General features: G+C 36.5%; 3 protein-coding genes across 5 annotated transcripts in view; 1 reads left to right on the forward strand and 2 right to left on the reverse strand.

The window, feature by feature from the left end:
• Window positions 1–7531, reverse strand: part of tyw1 (tRNA-yW synthesizing protein 1 homolog) — a 40079-nt gene extending 32548 nt beyond the window's left edge. Inside the window, exons 1-7 of the mRNA XM_079480731.1 lie at window positions 7304–7531; window positions 6784–6914; window positions 6557–6691; window positions 6352–6453; window positions 5603–5797; window positions 5225–5497; window positions 3030–3149 (exon numbers count right to left, since the gene is read on the reverse strand). Of these exons, the coding sequence (XP_079336857.1) occupies window positions 3030–3149; window positions 5225–5497; window positions 5603–5797; window positions 6352–6453; window positions 6557–6691; window positions 6784–6914; window positions 7304–7385 (1038 nt within the window). The 5' untranslated portion in view covers window positions 7386–7531. The remainder of the gene's footprint in view (window positions 1–3029; window positions 3150–5224; window positions 5498–5602; window positions 5798–6351; window positions 6454–6556; window positions 6692–6783; window positions 6915–7303) is intronic.
• A 154-nt stretch (window positions 7532–7685) lies between these two features.
• Window positions 7686–11880, reverse strand: tmem120ab (transmembrane protein 120Ab). 3 transcript variants are annotated; one of them, XM_079480732.1, is made up of 13 exons: window positions 11647–11880; window positions 10724–10835; window positions 10430–10548; window positions 10194–10316; window positions 10052–10111; window positions 9742–9837; window positions 9563–9652; window positions 9386–9451; window positions 9180–9241; window positions 8993–9085; window positions 8850–8914; window positions 8635–8703; window positions 7686–8149 (listed from the first exon to the last, which is right to left on the reverse strand). In XM_079480732.1, the coding sequence occupies exons 2-13, from the start codon at window positions 10790–10792 to the stop codon at window positions 8042–8044; spliced, it is 1020 nt and encodes a 339-aa protein (XP_079336858.1). In that variant the 5' UTR covers window positions 10793–10835; window positions 11647–11880; the 3' UTR covers window positions 7686–8041. The 3 variants fall into 3 exon arrangements, with proteins under 3 accessions (XP_079336858.1, XP_079336859.1, XP_079336860.1); XM_079480733.1 differs by lacking the exon at window positions 11647–11880 and adding an exon at window positions 10985–11264; XM_079480734.1 differs by lacking the exons at window positions 9742–9837; window positions 11647–11880 and having other exon boundaries at window positions 10724–10978.
• On the forward strand, window positions 11217–18404 carry gdpd1 (glycerophosphodiester phosphodiesterase domain containing 1). The gene is made up of 10 exons (XM_079480736.1): window positions 11217–11732; window positions 13990–14032; window positions 14674–14809; window positions 14913–14958; window positions 15037–15158; window positions 15301–15390; window positions 15468–15601; window positions 16167–16226; window positions 16437–16488; window positions 16656–18404. The coding sequence occupies exons 1-10, from the start codon at window positions 11597–11599 to the stop codon at window positions 16791–16793; spliced, it is 957 nt and encodes a 318-aa protein (XP_079336862.1). The 5' UTR covers window positions 11217–11596; the 3' UTR covers window positions 16794–18404.
• Window positions 18405–18758: the final 354 nt, after the last annotated feature.

Consider the following 18758-nt stretch of genomic DNA (forward strand, 5'->3'; position numbering starts at 1 on the left):
TGTGTAATCTTGTATATTAATAAGATCTTTAAAGGGACAGTTCACTCAAAAATAATATTTCCGTCATCATTAAATGCTATGATGAACACAGTGAAAGAAATTTGGAAGAATGCTTGTAACCGAACAGTTCATGGCCACCATTGACTCTCATATAGGAAAAATGACAGCGGTAGTCAAATGTGCCTAAGAACTGTTTGCTTTCCTAAATGATCAACAGAACTACTATGGTAGTCAATGGGGTCCAAGAACTGTTTGGTTACAAGCATTATTCCAAATACCTTTCTCTATGTTCATCAAAACAAATACATTTATAGACATTTGGAACAACATGAGGGTGAGTAAATGAAGTTCTTATAATGAGCAAAACGATTTTTTATTTAAGTCCTATGGTAATATCTTTAGGATAAAAATGTACTCTATTCATCTGCAGGGTCTTGCTTAAAGAATAACAATTAGTAAATATAGCACAAGTTCCACAGTTAGTATTAGTATAATAATAAACCTGAAGTGAGTCTGCAGGATATCTTTAAATCATCCCAGACAGGAGCTTTAACTGGCAAAGTATGAGGATCTGTTGTGGCTGTTAGTTTTGGGTGCAGCCATATGCTGTGATCAATGCCAAATTGGATATCGAAAAAGATTTAACAGTGGATTAGTCACTTCCGACCGTATAACCGTCAACACTATCTAAAGATTCAGGCAGCTAGGTGATATAGGAGCATTTAAACAATGGCATAATAAAGCTCATTAAAAATGCTATGATCAAGAACTAGAAAAGCACATTCATAATAGTGTTGTGCAAAAATATTTCCTCTGGTTAGACTTCTTCAGCTGCACGCTGTTCACTGTTAAAGTACAGTACTATCATTCTGTCATGATCAATTACTGCTATTAGTAAAACATTGTTGATGTAAGTACAGTATTTATAAATCTGTAAATAATAGGAACAAAAGCAAATTGTTTGAATCAGACTGCTGTCTGAATGCTTTCCATCTTGAGACCTGTAGCTATTAAGAAATATTTTCTGGGTTGCTATAAACATCTATAATTTGTTTATGAAATCAAAAATATCAAAAGTGCAGAAACATCAACAAGGAAAACGAATGCTTCTGAACTAAATTTCAAGTGTCCCAGAAAAGGGTATGAAAACTTAAGCAATGTTGTTATTTCAGTTATAAATTTTTAACAAATTTGCAAATCATTTTTTTTGTATCGTCATTATTGTGCACGGTGTGTAAATTAATGTAACTTGAAATTGTTTAAGATAAGGCAGCAACATAACAAAATGTGAATAAAATGAAGGGGGCTACTCTTGCAAGGCACTGTAATGCAGATATAAAGCAATAAACAAAGCAGATTGTCAGAATTGCATAAAAATGTGCACAATTATTTAACATTTGAAAAGTTAATTCCTAAAATCATCATTTTTTATTTTGTCATCATGTTTTGTGTTAGTAAGTTGTATTATGTTGTTATCATTACTTAAAATGACCCAACTGAAGTTTGGTTGATATTAACTGGAATTCACAATAAAAAAACTTGATTTTGTCATCTATTATTGCAAATTAACTCTTCAAGTATAAAGCTAGTTTTATTCAGTGCAAAACAAGAGCAGAAAATGCAGTGATGCTAGGTCAGGTTTCTGGAAAGCCTTTATACAGAATATCTCTGATGCCACCTGGAGCCAAATCTGAGTAATTCTACACATTGAGGTTAAAGCCGGCTTTACCCAAACAACACAATTCATTTTCATTATTCTAGTCTCAATTTAACAATCGATTTCATATAATTATTCATCAATCATCCACTATGAATGGTTAATTAATTACTTAATAATGCATCAAGTGATGTCTTTCATCTAAACAGCGAAGTTATAAGTGCTCAATAACAATTAACAGTGACAAATTGCAGCAGTTTCTAAACAGTCACTTCACAATCAAATCCCATATAGCAACATATGTCCAATGGTGTCATTTTAGGGCGATACTGTCTGATCATTGGACAAACAGCAGAGTTACTCTTTTCAAAAATATATTTTTGCAATTCTGTACTTAATTGTTATTACAATCTTGGTTTCAGAATAAGTAGTAATGTCATAGTAGTAATGTCATAGTAATGAGCTGTCATCAGAAGCCTCAAACACATTCAAAGCATTTGGGATAATCTGCACATTCCGAACGTCACAATTCCCTGTTCACTTGAGCTCCCATCACATCTTCTCAAACTGTTTCAACATGCATCTGATCCTGAAAGTGTGTATAAAGGCTCTCGCTGGATTAAAGGAGCTTGGCGCGCTCACAGCCTCTATCTTCCGATAGGGAAGCGAGATAGCGGGTACGTGTGTGTGTATACGGGGAGATTTGTCTCATGAGTCACTCCTGCGCACAGGCCTGTAGAGTGGGCGTCAGTGATCACAGTTCACGGTTACGTAAGTCCTGCCGGTGCCTGCTGGAGCTGCTGTCTGATGTAGCAAACCATCTGCCACTCATTCTCCCTCAATGGAGACATTGCTTGTGTCTATCCACAACTCTGGCCTTTTAACGCAACGCTCCACGCAAAAATGACATTTCAGTCATCATTCAGACCTCGTGTGGTAACGAACCAGTAAGCTGTCGTATCATTTGCAGACACGAAAATAGACATTTCAAACGGGTGTCAAGATTGGAAGTATAGGAGTTGTAACTAAGTGCAAGTTTCCAAAATTCCTCTGGGTACATTATACAGTTATACACTGTAAGTTACTTTTAATAAACGCAACAAAATTTGTAATTATTCAACAATCTGTATCTAAAATTTATGTGGAGGCCTGAATATGCGCGTTCAAAAACGCAGCACATTTGGCGCTAAAACTGTTGGATCATGCGTTGAAGTCAAAAGTGACACGTTTTAGGTTTATGGAACTTCAGAGACCTGATCACTATGTCTAAGATGCACAAAAACTGTACAAAATGGCATGATAAACAAGAGAGGATGTAAATGTTGGTGAACGTTGTAGAGCATGAATTATAAGTGAACTTATACATTTTTACCTTAGCTTTCTTCATGCGGTTCATCACATTTCCAAGGTCCTCCATGTCAATGACAGAGCCGTGTGACTTATCTTCTTCAGCTGAGGATTCAGCATCACTGCTGGACTCCATCAGCTCCTCCTGAGAAGCAAACAGCTTTCAGATTTATGCACAATATATCATAAATGCCTACAGAAGATGATAACACAGTTAATTCCAATTCACTTATTCGCTAAAAAACTTGATAATAAATCAGGAGTAATGATGTTTAGCAAAAACGGACTGCGTTGCTCAAAAACCTCTTAAATTGACCCAAAAATTTTAATTCTGTCATCAATTACTCAACCTCAAGTTGTTCCAAACCTTTTACAATTTTCTTTGTTCTGTTGAACACACAAAATAACTTTTTTAAATGTTAGCAACAGACATTTCTGTCACACAAGTGACTACCCTAGTAGAAAAAATTACAAGGGTAGTCAAAGATGCCCCAGAACTGTTTGTTTTCCTAAATACTTCAAAATATCTTATTTTATGTTCAACAGAACAAAAAATGGTAAACCAAAAAATGTCTTAGTTTGTTTATATTAAATAGACTTGTATTATTAATTTGTCATGTGATTTGGAATTAGTTTTAAATTTGCAATTTAGTTCTGTTATATGACATAAAATATTTTTTTATTTTACAAAAACAATGTGCACCATCTGAGAAAAGATTAAATGGCACTTTTTTAATTTTCCTCAACTCAATTTGAAAAAAAAATAACAGTGGGATCAGTATTGTGAATTGTAAGCTGTATGAATTGTTACATCCCTATTCTTGAGTGACGGGAATATTTATTTTGTATTCATTTACATAAAATGAATTCAATTAAACCTTGGATGCTATATGTACTAGGGATGCTCATTTCTGTGAATTTCCTTAACAGAGGACCGACGCTCGTCATTCCGAACATTAACCGATGAGATTTATTTAATAATAAACTAGAATTAAATAAAAATATAATAATAATAATAATATAAATGCTGTGTCTCATTTCTAACATCCTCCGGAGGTCGCGTTTGTCCGCCGGATACTCCTTCACATGCGACATCCGGAGGGCGCTGACCTCCAAATGAGAGACAGCTGCAATTGACGAGGGTCTGTGACACGTTAAAAACTATTTTTTTTTACAGATTTATTTTAACATGCAAAGAGCAGCATTACGAATAGATCAACAACAGCACCTGCATTCACATATCTATTTTTACGAACCTGCTATGTTTTGGACAATGGAGAAAAACTAAAAAATATATAAATCCAAAGCATAAAATAAACAGGCAAGAAAATAACTTAACAAATTATGACGAAAATACATGTTAATGTGTTGTGGTTACAGTCTGGAGCCTGTTATACCCACTGGAACAATTATACCCACTGCAGAAAGACCCTTTCCGATGGCACGGGTGTACCGAGAATGCAGAGATAACACCTCAGGATGCGCATTTTATTTGATTTCCACCAGCCAGGATTAACATCCAAAGAGGGCATAAATGTGTTTTAGCTAAACACCAATGTGGCCTCCACAATCAAGTGGAATTACTCTTTTCTTCAAGTGACTTGTGTGATCGGATTTTAATCGGTGTCGAAAACGTTTGGGAGGGCATTTATACCTGGTCGCACTCTTCTGCACGCTCCATGAGTTGACACATGTTTAGCATATTTTCTTTCACAACAATTTAATGATTTAATAGTTATTTTAAAACGTATAAATAAATAATTTGTATTATTAAAAAATATTATTTAACTTAAAATAAACATACCTTTTAAATAGTTTAATTGATAGTATTAACCGGTCAAAATGTTTTCTATCGGTTAACAGTTAAACAGTCAGTATGAGTGTCCCTAGTAAGTACAAAACAAAAATTGTATACATTTTTTTATTTAATTTTGTTCATGATACTATTGTTTCGTGAACCCCGTGTCATGCATTTGTCGCAAACTGTGGGCTAAATGTATCGTTACACCTCTAAGTCATAGATACGAGAGGTCATCTACGATAGAACATCTAAGAACAAACTATCCTCTTATGTCTGTAATGTTGCCCCTGCTGTTCAGATCCTATTTACATGAGTGAAACACAGACGGTAGCAGAACAATCTGCTCCCTGCTAGTGCAGTGACAGTGGTTACCATGACTACACATGTTCAAAGACATCAGAAAGAAAGAGCTGGCTTGCCTCTGAGCTGTTCTTCTGGGCAAGCGATTGGCTGTCTTCCTCCTTATGTTTCTTCTTATTTTTGCAGCTCTCACTTTTGCATTTCCCGGAGCAGACTTTCTTCTCACCCTTAGCAAATGCCTCCAGACGGCTCAGGAACTTTGCTTTCCAGGCTTGGAAATCAGCCTGGATGCTGCCGTGTCGACTCTTCACCACGTTGCAATCACCTTCCCCTCTGGTCATGATTCGGGCGGCGCTCAGCATCCATAACCACTTATCTATGTTTTTACTGACCTAAGCACACCCAAACGTTTACAATACATTCATGCGACAAACACTGAGCAGTTTTTCACAGTTTCTAATAGCAAAGCAGATTTAAAAGAAGTAGGTGTGTATAACCGTGTTATAATGGCCGACGTAAACGGAGTTGCCCAGGCCAAAGACGGCGTATCTCATTCCCTTCAGGTAGGTTTTGCCATATCGGAAATCAGTGGACGCTTCCTCAAGCCATTTACAGAACCATTCAGCGCTCTCGGTGGGATGTCCGTCAGTGTATGTGGCCACCACGAACACACAGATCATCTTGCTGGAACACTTGAGGAGGCAGGTTAAAAAAAGATTTTGATATGCGAGGGTAAAATGTTTTTTTAATGTTATTCAATGGAAACAGCTCCCCTATAACAAATAAAAAAGTTGAATTTTATCATAAAATATTATAAATCAAGAAATGTTGTAATGTTTGACCCAAAATCAAAACAGAAAAAAAGCTGATCATTATGCATTAATAAAATAAAAACAATTTTGTAAAGGATAAATACTTGTTGGAATGTGACTTTTTAAACAAATTTAGCATTTCTGTCTAAATTATTAACAAGTGATAAACAAATCTTCCTGTCCAGTTGGAGTAATTTTTATTTACTCGACACCAGAATATACTACATTTAAAATACATTTGTGAAAAATATACACATTTAATATAACAATTAAACAAATGTATAAAAAATGCCACTCCTATTAATTCCTCAGCAACATTCTCCTTAAGGAACCATTAAACTCTATCAATATACATTTTCATCTCCAAAATGGCTCACTGCACCACTTTCCACATACCCAAATTAGACATTATCCTAAAACACACTTGTGCTTACCTCCTCTGCTAGTCTGTCGTCCGGGTCATATTCTTTCATGTCAGTGATTTCACACTCAAACCCCTGACCCCTGACATCTTCAGCAAGGTCTCTGGCAAAGCCCTGAGCAGGGTTAAAAACATGATATTTACTGCATAACATATAAACATAAGGGGTACTTCAAAGCTGTATTTTTGACCGATGTTGGCACATTGATGTCCCAAACCTTTGCGGTTCCAGTCTGGGATCCATAAAATATTCGGACTCCAGCAACGTGAACAACCTTCTCTGTTTCAGGTGACAACTCCCGCTTCTTCACAGAGCTATGAAGATCTGCTCTTACAGGATTGATGGTTTCTTTCTGTTAAATAAACATACAATCCATTAAATCCTAATGGACAACTAAAACGAAGAGAAAAGCTGCAACGAGTCATGGATGTAGTGACACATTACCTTTCTGAAGGCTACATTCAGAGTAAACCAGAGTCCTATGAGAACAGCAGCAGCGGTATACACACATAACCTGTTCTGCCATACAGCCAGCAGGTACGGCTCAGTGTAACCCCAAACATCATTTAAAGCACCTGTGAACATACATGACACAACAAATAACATAACGTAGTTCATGAATATTGGTTTGTTCAATAACAAGCAAAAGAACAAAACATTTCCCATAATATCAAGTAAATCCTTTGGATTTATGTAGTGGATTCTATTGTTTTTCTTTGGACATGCATTCATTTTTAGCTTGCTTGTGTGTGTGTGTGTGTGTGTGTGTGTGTGTGTGTGTGTGTACGCCCAGACTAGCAACGCACGAGACATCTTCACTGTAACTTGTATGATGCCAAAAACAAAGTGTGCATGTTATAATCAGGGCGTGCAGATATATTTAAATATCTAGTTTAATTTAACTGTGTGTACTGTTTTGACCAGGATGTATAGTTATCAGCCACACGTGTAGGAATAAACTCACCTGAGATCTCACTTCCGACTGCACAATACGTAAAACTCCATAACGTCGCTAAAAACAACATCTTCTGTTGTCTGTCAAACATGTTGGCGCTTTATATTGATCTAAAACAAAAGAAACGGATCTAATGTGAACAGAATAACAGCTAGCTAACGTCACGAATGCAGCTCGAAGGACGCCGCCATATTGTTGTGATAGGAATGCTGGGAAATTTAGGTCGTTTCAGGCCATACCGCTCTCTACGTGAGTATCAAAATAAAAGAATTCACAAATTGAATAATAATAATGAAAGAAGAAGAATTGTACTTAATTTACTTAATAATTAATAAAAAAAAAATCTCACATTTGAAATGATAGCCGAGTCAACAGTGATTAAACACGTTTTGCATTTGAAATTATGGGACAGTTTATTTCTAAAATAAACGTTATAAATAACAATATAACATAAAAATATAAACAATGGATTGTGCTTTATCAATTTTAACTCAAAACATTTTTTTATATTTAAGTCATTAAAGGTCGTAAATTACATTTTATACCACAATATATTTTTTTAGAACTTATTAAGATTTACAGATTCTTTACTCTTTTTAAAAGGAAACACATACACGTTTCATACTGTTTTAATGATAATGGGAGTATAAATAACAGTTTTGGTATAATAATAATTTTGAGTACAATCTACACTTGTAGAAAATTATGGGAGAGTTTTCACAGCAAGTTTTAAGGGAAAGTGAAAAATTACAGCCTCTTGGTCTTTTCCTTCTTGAGCTTGTGACGAACAACTGCAACTGTGGTGAAAAAGTTTCCAGTAAACAGAACCAGAAAGCAGAAACCACACATGGATATCTGGAAAGAACGATTTAATGTCATCACAGGTTTAAACAAAGATTTTGTCATTCAAAACAAAACAAGTCTTATTGGTCGATTTTTTTAAATTGAGCGTTTTACATCATATGAAAGCACAATAGTTAAGCTTTCTATTCAAGTATGGTTTAGGACAATATCTGGCCGAGATACAACAGTTTAAAACTCTGGAATCTGAGGGTGCAAATAATCTTTTAAGTTGTTAATCGGAGGCGCTGTAGCAGGCAATCCACTCATAAAAATAAAGGCTTTATATATTTACAAATGTTCAAAATGTCTTCATGGAACATGATCTTTACTTAATATCCTCATGATTTTTGTCATAAAATAAAAATGAATAATTTTGACCCAAACAATGTATTTTTGTCTTTAACTAAAAATGTTTCCGTGCTACTTAAGACTGGTTTCGTTTTAACTAAAATACTAGCTGTAGGCAAAATTACTAAATAGATCAAAGCAACTCTGACCTGCCACTCCTTACACTCGGGGAGCTGAGCCATTCTGAACAGGGATATGCTATTCCAAAGCTGCCAAAACTGTAACACATTCAACATTTAGGCTTGACCAACACAAAGAGTTCATTATTACTTTGAATTCCATTGGAAATATGGAATACATATGACACTGCATATGAGTTATCCATGACAAAATATAATTTTTTCAAAATACAAAAAGTGCTCACTTGACCCAGGAAAAGAAACGGAAGGAGAAAGGTCAGTCCACGCCACATCCATGACTGAAATCCCTCTGTGTAAACAAAAACAGTGTTTATACAGTGGAAATCTTTTATGTATATGAATTTGTATTGTATTTAAAAATCCTCACCAACAGTCAAATCCATATTGTGCCGTTCTCCCAGTGCTTTAAGTCTGTAGAGACATCCGCTTTGATAGTAGTACTGAAGACATTGCACAAAGCCTGAAAGAGAAGTCACACTTTGCCTCTAAAGTCTTTAAATATTACCCAACGTGTTGCCATTGTGTTCCAGCTGAGCTTGCATGCAAAGACTTACTTTGATACAAACAATAGGAGAGAAAAGGGTTCCGGAATGACTGATACAATTCACCATCTGGCCTAAATACAGCAGAATTGTTGTATGAGGGCAAACCAATTGTAACTTTCCCAAAAAATCTGTGCAACCAAAAAAGTCTGTAGATGTGCAACGGTGCGGTTGCTGTATAAGTAATAAGCCAATCGAATTTTTTTTATAAAACTCACCAGGTTAGCATAACCCCAGACAGAAAGGCAGAAATATAATGGTGGACAACCCACCAGCCCTTAATCCTGAAAAAGCAAAGTATGCAGATACATTTTGAGATGGGTCTTTGGAACAGCAGCCAAATTCACAACTCCAAATTTGAGGCCTCAAATCCAGATCATATAGACAGATCTGACCTGGACCCATTGCTGATGAGAATGCTCTCACGGATCGTCAGGGTGCAATAGTACCACACCAACATGAAGTACTGAAGTGCATCCACAGCTCTACAGTAACACAAGAGAAGCAGACACATGAAATCTGACAATGTGACGTGAGGGACATGCAGTCCAGCATCAACTTGCTGAAGTCTTACCTGTAGGCGATGAAGAAGCGACACAAGAAGGATAACAGAAACAGAATCATGGTCACAAACAGCTTGAACTTTTCGTACTCATCTTTGTATTCAGCTCTACAATAAAAAAGTAATGTTAGGAATTCCTTGTCGTTACATATTTTCTGATAACTATGTTATAGTAAACTTATTTTCTATAAGATTAGATTTTGCACTGCAAAACTAAATATTTTTTGTGCTCGAATCCATACATTTAAAAATTGCCTGTGGAGTACAGAATATGCCTACACAGTATAAATAAATGTAATGTTTTGCTTGTGCTTGTGCTTACTTCAACTCTTTGCTCATGAGGTTGACATTTACATTTCCAAGGACGAGGCTAAGATAGAGCCTTGAAAAAAGAAACAAAAAGAAACTTCTTTACAAAGCCCAAACCAAACAAATATATACAACTATTAGTAATCGTTCAATACCCATTTTTCTTTGGAAGAAATGCCTCCATTTGATTTAAATTGTTCTGCATATCCTGAACATGACCTTTGACCTTCTCCACAGTGTCAGTGTTCTTATCCTCTTCTGTCAGACTTTTATTGCATCTTGGGTGGAGAAAATCTATGTTAATGATAGCAGTAACTATCCCAACTATCCCATTTCGTAAAACCTTAACTATACAGAAAGAGTGGTCTCAATGGAAAAACAGGTTACCCACTTCTTCAATGATTTGGATAGCTGTGTCAAATCCTTCTTTTGTCGGGCTACAGAGGCAACAAAGTTCTTTTGAAGCTTGGAGACTTCATCTAACTTCTGCATGTAAAGTCGACGGGTCTCCTGGACACAAGTTTTGTTTCAACAAAAAGGTTGTTCGTGAACATATAAGATTCAAATGAAGAAAGTCAGAAATCTACTATCTGCTTTACTATTAAATGTATGGTAAAGTAATTTCTGCAATTTACTTTACAGAACAAAAAATATGGCAATTTTAACATGAAAGATAGGATCCTACCTGAATCTGCTGAAATTCCTTCTCCTGAATGTCCCATTCACGATGGGCAGTTGCGAGTGCTCTCGACATCTAGGCCAGTTAGTTAAGTCGTGAATGCAAGAAAAAATGTAATCTGGAGAATTTCGTGAAAAAGTTTACGAACCAATACAGAGTGTTAGAAATGAGCTTTACTTTAGAAGCATTTTGATTGTCTATCTAACGTATCTCTTAGGAATTGCAATAGACAGACTTGAACTTTGTAGTGAACCTTGACACACCAACCTGCCTGACCTGTGACACACTTGGAAGGACCACAGATGTAAAGCCACACTGACAATTCCGCAATACACACATTTCAACAGTTCACAGCTGATGATCTCACAATGTGAATACTTGATTTTCGCTTTTCAGTTTGTCTGTGTGACAAAAAAAGGACTAATAAAGCATTTAATTATTTTAAATTAGCACCATCAAATTATTTGTAAATAAAATCAGTATAAATCTGTTGACAAGTGTTGTCCACGCGCGTCCTCTTGCGTTCATTCGTGTCATGAGGTCGCTCTAGTGCGCATGCGCGTCGCTGTCACTGTTGTGATAGACTCGAGCAATAAGTGGGGAATGGCCTGTAAGGAAACATTGGACCACATTGAAATGCCTGACGGTGCAACAACAGCGGTATCTAATCTCACGGATAGCTCATTTACATCCATTGGATTCCTTCTGCTCGCCGATAAAGTGCAATGGCTGTCCAGCGGTGCTAGGTGAAACCGGCTGGTGTGTGTGTCGGCTTCAGCAACCAGACACTGTCGCATTTCACGCCGCTTGTCAATGAACTTGTGTTTACATAGTCGGTTTACAGAGTTCGCCGGACTTGTCTGATTCACACGGGCCAAAATGAGCGCCGCGGTTTATGTTATATCCACGGTTACCGGATATGTGCTCACCTCCGCGTTACTGCTGAAGTGCCCGACACTGCTTCGTCGGAAAAAGAGAGAGAATTTCCGCAGCAGACACATCTCACACCGCGGCGGTGAGTGGACAACAGGCGTTTAATGTCTCAATACGGAGGAATTAAGATTTTGTTTAGTCATTGCATCCTCTGTAAGTCAAATGCACTCATCGCTCTCGTATGAGCTATCGTGCCTAACCGCGGTTTAATTCAATTGCATTCATGTGCCCCACGCACTTAGAATGGCAGATCATTTGAAGAGCAAGTTCTGGAGGGAGATGAACAGCTATTTTTCGTAAATATAGCTGTTCATACATAATGAACGCAGTAATAAAAACAACATCGTTTTTCCCTTATCTGAGACAACAGTTCACATAGTGTAGTGCTCTTCCTGCAGTTACTTTCAAGGGCATTGGTGGCGCCAGTTGACTAGCCGTGACATAATATATATGCCCTTCAAAGGGCTTAATTTCTATCTAAAATATATATATAAATTAACAATTTAACTACATGACATTATGCTAAAACCAGTACTAAAATGTTCAGAAAAACATGCCTGTTATTGCACAAGGCTCCGTATTTTGAAATAAGCATTTTATATATTTAAGGAGCCCATTATGTTCTATTTTTAAGTGTGCTAATATTGTATTTGAGTCCCCAAAAACATGTTTAAATGCATCCAAGGTCAAATAACGCTGTCATTTTCTCAAAACATGTTTTTAGGGTGAATTAGGGTGAATTCTATTGAAGTTTAGTCATCAGGACTTTTACTGTATTTTAAGCATGGATGTCATGTGACTGAAATCACATGACTTCATGTGGTGATTGCACAGAAATGGGCGGGGCACTTGTTAATCAAGACGCTCCCCTGGAATTGCACGAAGGTCAGTGACATAGGATTCTGACTGAAGTAATGTTAAGGACATTCATCTGTCAAAAAATAAGACAATATTCCTTATTACTGTCAAATAATGTTTGTGATCTATTCTAGCAACAAAATATGTTTTAGTTTTGCTTTCAAACCCTTTGTGTTGTCCAACATTGTCACATGTGATTGAGAAAGCGGGACAGCATGCTTTGGGTAGTCTGGGACAATCTTCAAATGGGGGAAACGTGCTTTTAGGGACTTTAGAAATCCAATGACAAGGGCTTATATATGCCCTAATGAGAAATGGGTGTTAATGTGGACTACTGGAGGTTATAACATTAGATGGATGATGATGGGTCTCTCTCGCTTGCAAGGAGTGTTTGTTCCCCGAGTAGCCACAATTTTAATGGAGAATTTGAATAACCGAATGAATAATCTGTTAATCAATTTTGTTGCTTAGCGTTGCTTAATTGTAGTTGATTTTTTATTGTTAATACAACGTTAAAGATTTTAATAGTTTTAATTGAATTGAAATGAATTAACACAGTAGATTGTTAATCTTGTGTAAAGACAGAAATATTGGAATATGCATTTTCCTTTTGAGATTTCTGTACTTTTTCTTTGTCATTTTTTCATAATGCTTTTTAAAAATTGGCGATTTTGTGATTGGCATGCATAAATTAATAGGCATTTTAGGTTTAATATACATGTTCCAGATTATCTGGGCACCAAAACACTAATAGGTGTGGCTTGTCTCCTCTGGGTATAGTATCTACATTCTTTCTTCTGTTGTGGTTAGAAAACATCTTAGGGATTTCAGAAAAGTATAATGTGTTGATCGAATGTGTTAGATAGATATCGAAATAAATCACAAAGGTCAAAATTGCAAAAGATTTCCCATATTATCCGAATTAACTCTAATATGACCCCATTTCTCAAAACATTACAGGCGCAAAGAGTTAAATTGTATGAAACCGAATGTCTAATGAGTGTCAAACGTCAAACAAACTTTACCGTGGTTCGTGACCAACAGTACGGTCTAGGTAGGTTGCTCACTTGGGTTTGTGACAGCCAGTGCACTAAATTAACCTTATTGGGTTACAGCAATTCCCAATAAGGTTTATTGAAAGTTAATTTTATAAAAGTATACATTTCAAGCTACTTGTCTTTCTTGAAAATATTAGATTTTGCTATGCATGGCATCAATATAGCATTTTACATGTTTAACACGTTACGGTCACAGTCTTGTATTGTGCATGTTGAAACATAACAGTGACAGGGTTTTATTGAAAACACAATGCTTGGACTGTGAACCCTGAAACACAACAGTGTGTGCTACAGTATATGTATATATCTACTTAAGGCATTTTCGGGGATTTAAGAGATTCTACAAAAGCAACGTTTGAAGTAAAAGTAAAGAAATGCTAAATGACACAATTTTGTCCTAATACGTTGTTTCTTCATTTCCAGGTGCTGGTGAGAACTTGGAGAACACAATGGCAGCCTTCGGGCAGTGAGTTTCTTCATGCCAATTGATTCCTTATCTGCAGCTATTCGATATTGGTTGTGTCTTATTTGCAGATCATGTGCCTTAAGACTTTTGCTCAGATTTTGCCCAGATTTTTAGTTAGGACTTGTTGCAGAAAGTCTGCGCTCTTTCTGCAGATTTTATAGCGTAGTGTGTGATGCCCTGTTTTTTTTAAATCTGTTCAGATTTTAAAAGTTGTGTAAAGTATTTTAGCAGATGTCGCTGTTTTAATAGCATAACTTAAGTATAAAACTGTTTGCAAATAAACATACATTTTATATAAAAAATATGCTATATAATATACGAACACTAATATATATAAAATAGAGTATAGGGCATAGGAATGATGACTATATTTCGAATGATTGGTGCGAATACACGGACCGTTACACCCCTAATTAATATGAATGAAATTAGATATAAATACAATTTTATTTGCCACTAGCCAGACCGAAAAACAAACCCAGACCAGAAGTTAACTTCGGCCAGGCGTGTGCATCCGATGAAACCGTCTATACACACTTCCTTTCCCACATGCTGAAAGGTATCTTAGGTTGATGATTAAATGAGCAAATGCTGTCTTTGCTTATCTCTGTTTCTTTCTTATTTGCCTACACCCTACTCAGTGCTGTCAAACTAGGCACTGACATGTTGGAATTGGACTGTCATTTGACCAGAGATGAGCAAGTGGTTGTACTGCACGATTCCAACCTGAAGAGGTCGACCGGCATCAACGCGTACATCTCTGATGTGGCTTATGCTGTGAGTGAACAGACTTCAAACATCTCTGCCAAATAATTGCAGTTGCCGGTGCGAAACTATAATGCTAGTTATTTATGCAAGAAATGTGTGTTTGTATTTTCAGGATCTTCCACCTTACCTTTGTAAGCTCGGGGTGACTTTCAAGCGAGGTAAGGAGTTCACGTTCGGCAAATATACAAAGGTAACTCTGTCCAAATGCATAACATCATATTCCTCATATATTTCAGAGTGCTTCTGTGAAGGAGGAGATGACAAACGCATCCCTCTGCTAAAAGACGTGTTGGAAGCGTTCCCGAGTACCCCTGTAAACATTGATATCAAGGTCAACAATGACACACTCATCAAGAAGGTGGGTGTGTGTGAGACTCTTGTTTCATGCCCTTGATTCCTGTCTGTGCAGCTGTTTGTCACTGCTTAAATAGTCACAGTCAGCAGGATGAGTCTGCCAGAAGCAAATTGTTTGACTGATAAAGTTTCACCTTCTCCTTCAGGTGTCTGAGCTGGTCATCCAGTATGACAGGGAGCATCTGACTGTTTGGGGAAACTCAAGCAACGAAATTGTTAAGAAATGTTTCAAAGAGGTAAAATCGATAGGCACACTGAGTCTGAACTACATCACTGTGGACAGTTTGACTGATGTTTTCTATTTCTTTTGTAGAATCCACGAATCCCACTTTTGTTCAGCTTGCCAAGAGTTCTGATGTTATTGGGTCTTTTCTACACAGGCCTTTTGCCCTTCGTCCCACTCAAAGAGCAGTTCCTGGAGATACCTATGCCTTCCATTGTCTCAAAGTAAGGAACGCTGTAACAACAGCAAACAACCTTTTCAGATTTAGGCTACACTAGATGCTAAGCAACACATAGGATGGAGAATGCCAAGCCAAAATACACTGACATTCTACAAAACACAGAGATTGATTTACAGCTCCACAGGAAAAGTATTAGTTTGGTCTGAACGTGACCAGGTGCCCCAAAATAATTCAATGACAGAAACTTTTTCTAAGCTCCACGTGATTCCAAACATGTTGTATCTAACGTTTTCCTCTGTGGATCACAAAATAAGATATTTTGAGAAGTGTTTTTTTGTAAATACAATGGAAGTCAATTGGGTCCAATGTTGTTTGGTTACCAACATTCTTCAAAATATCTTCTTTTGTGTTCTGCAGAAGAAAGAAAGTCAGACGGATTTGTAATGACAAGGGGGTAGTAAATGATGCAAGAATTTCTTATTCTTTTGATTGGCAACTACCAATATCTCTCTAGACTTGAGTCTATAGTTGATCTTTTAAATGAGTTATTTTGCCAGAAGCTTGCTGTAAAGATTTTTTGAGAAGTGATCATTTTTTCTGTCTTGTAGACTCCGAGACCCCGAGCGTCAGACCAGAAGTCAGCGTTTCATAACATGGCTGGCAGACATGTGAGTTTATGTACACACTGGGCACATCGTTCAACCAAATATTTACGGCTGGGGTTTCTTATAGGAAAGTCTGTTATGTTGCTGCTTGCAAGTTGTAATAGTGTTTGCATAATCTTAAGTCACCAATCTCATTCAATGTGTTGTCATTTTTTTAAAGGAGTTAAACATCACAAAGTAGAATGTTAAATGAAAATGTGCATGTATTTTCAGGCTTCTCATGAGAAAAGCTCTATTCGATCATCTGAAAGGCAGAGGAATACAGGTACTCCAAAAAGTTCAGGTCAAACACAACATGTGCTTTATGGGTAACCATAGCATTAGAGGACTATGATGTGCATGAGCAGATGGCAGGAGCTTTGAAAGGAATTTCCCTCTGGAGGGGAACGTCGTCATGTGACATTGTGCTGTTTTTTCCCTTTTATACCACAGGTGTATGTTTGGGTGTTAAACGATGAGGAGGACTTTAAACGTGCCTTTGACCTTGGGGCTACAGGGATTATGACAGACTATCCCACCAAGCTGAAGGAGTTCATGGAGAAAAACAACTACACTGCAAGTCTGAAATAAGACTTGACGGTTAAAGTGAACACGCAGATCTTTGGCCAAATTGGTTTTTAATGGACCCAACATTCTTTGTTTATGCCAGCGAGTGTGTAAGTAAGGGCAGCTATTAGTTCGGTATTCTTCTGCAATCAAAACCAAGACCCAAATATTTTTATCATTTTCATCATTTACTTATCCTCATGTTGTTCCATACCTGTATGATATTCAGATGACACTTTGAGGAATGTAATGTGCTTGTCACTCCTTTTCCATGAGGCTACACTGTATGGGGACTGTAATTTTCAGGCTTAAAAATAACACAAAAGCGCCACATACTAGTATGACGTGAGCATTTTTGAGGCTCAAACTCCTCTTTCATTGTTTTTTTCATGGAATTCAAAGTTTCTTCTTCTGTCAAAGATTCTTCAGAGTTTCGGTTTTGGAATTCCTTTAAAGCACACTGGACATCATGAATATAGTCTGTAGCTTTAAAAAAACTGAGAACGCTGAATGTGTCTGGAGTTATGATGAATTATAATGTAAATCTTATGGTAATGTTAGGAATGTTATGAGTGTCATTTGAATGATTGTCTGAATTTTCTAAAAAAATGCTTAAATGACAAGACTGAAGTTACTGAATTTATTTCTTGGGGGTACATTGTGGAATTGGTAAGACACCGATTTCTTGTTGTTTATTGCAGGTTTTTAATTTCGGTAACACTTTACATTAAGGTACCCTTTATGAAGCATTTATAAATGTTTATTAATTAGTAATTTACAAATGCATTATAAAGCAGTTATAACTGCATGAACAAAAAGGGGGATACTAACGAAATACCTGCCAAAGAGTGAGCAGATATAAGAAAAACAACATAACACCCTGTCTGACAGGCTATATTGCAAACAACATCAAGACAATAATGAATCCGCTTTCGAGTCAAATAAATGATGAACAAATATATTTGGATACATATATAAGCAGAAGCATTTGGATAATAATATATTTTTTAAGATCATAGGAAATATATATTCAGTTAGGCCTAAGTGTGGCCAAATTTGTTGGTGTATACTTTTTGAAAGAAGGACATTAGTGTTACTGGGTCACAAACAAAGACGAAACCTGGAGATCAGATCAAATGTTCTGACGTTTTTAGAGCAATCAAAGGTTTTACTATCAAAAAGAAAAGTGGTACATGACTCTTCACAAAACCTCTGTAGAACGCCGGACACATTTCAACTCATTTTTCAATGGTTATGGATATAAGTGATGGTTGTAAATATAAGTGTTTATCTGTTTTGTGAAATGGACACATACCGTACCGAGTATCTCTGTTGCCTTTTTGTGCTGTGATTTGTTGGTGTTCTTCGTCACTTTTCTTTTACACAAAATAAGCATTAGTTTGTGTATGAACCCAGTGTATTCTTTGTAATGTTTAATTGCTGTACTGTAATTCCGTTACGGCACAAGGTACTTGGTTTGCCTCTGAATTTCAGTAGCACACTTCCGTTTGAACTTGTGAATATACCGCCATTAAATATGTTCTACATTAATTGGATTCACTCTTTCGTGCTTCGTGTTGTTATTTTGTATTTACGTGCTCTTAACGCAAATAAATACCATCATGAAACACCATGTACAAGTGTAACAAAAGTAGTCATTTTGACCAGAAGATGGCGCTCGATCATAATGCCTAGAACCACGAAGGCTACATGTATTTTACGAAATATAACCGTTTTAATAAAAATATATATGTATAAACACTCATGTACAGGTTTAAAAACAAGTTTAACTTTCTGTTTTTCAAGGTTTAACTGATACTGCCACATAAGACCTAATATTATCCTAATGTACGTATATAGAAACATTAGAATGCTTCTTAAAGAGGATACTATACCGCGATAAAGGCATTTAATCGCGGTATGGTGTTCAGTATATATCGCGCTTACCTCATACGGATCGAGTAAACTAACTGTTTTGGTCGTTCGGTA

This window comes from Barbatula barbatula (assembly GCF_947034865.1).
Source record: "Barbatula barbatula genome assembly, chromosome: 19".
In the NCBI taxonomy this organism is placed as follows: Eukaryota; Metazoa; Chordata; class Actinopteri; order Cypriniformes; family Nemacheilidae; genus Barbatula; species Barbatula barbatula.

Bases quoted from the DNA above. Each gene is read 5' to 3' on its own strand.
- tmem120ab (XM_079480732.1), bottom strand. From the start codon at position 10,792: ATGTCGAGAGCACTCGCAACTGCCCATCGTGAATGGGACATTCAGGAG. The intron at 8,915-8,992 runs GTGAGGATTTTT...TTGTTTACACAG, and splicing joins CAATATGGATTTGACTGTTG to AGGGATTTCAGTCATGGATG. The intron at 8,150-8,634 runs GTCAGAGTTGCT...CGTTCTTTCCAG, and splicing joins CCGAGTGTAAGGAGTGGCAG to ATATCCATGTGTGGTTTCTG.
- gdpd1 (XM_079480736.1), top strand. From the start codon at position 11,597: ATGAGCGCCGCGGTTTATGTTATATCCACGGTTACCGGATATGTGCTC. The intron at 11,733-13,989 runs GTGAGTGGACAA...CTTCATTTCCAG, and splicing joins ACACATCTCACACCGCGGCG to GTGCTGGTGAGAACTTGGAG. The intron at 15,602-16,166 runs GTAAGGAACGCT...TCTGTCTTGTAG, and splicing joins ATGCCTTCCATTGTCTCAAA to ACTCCGAGACCCCGAGCGTC.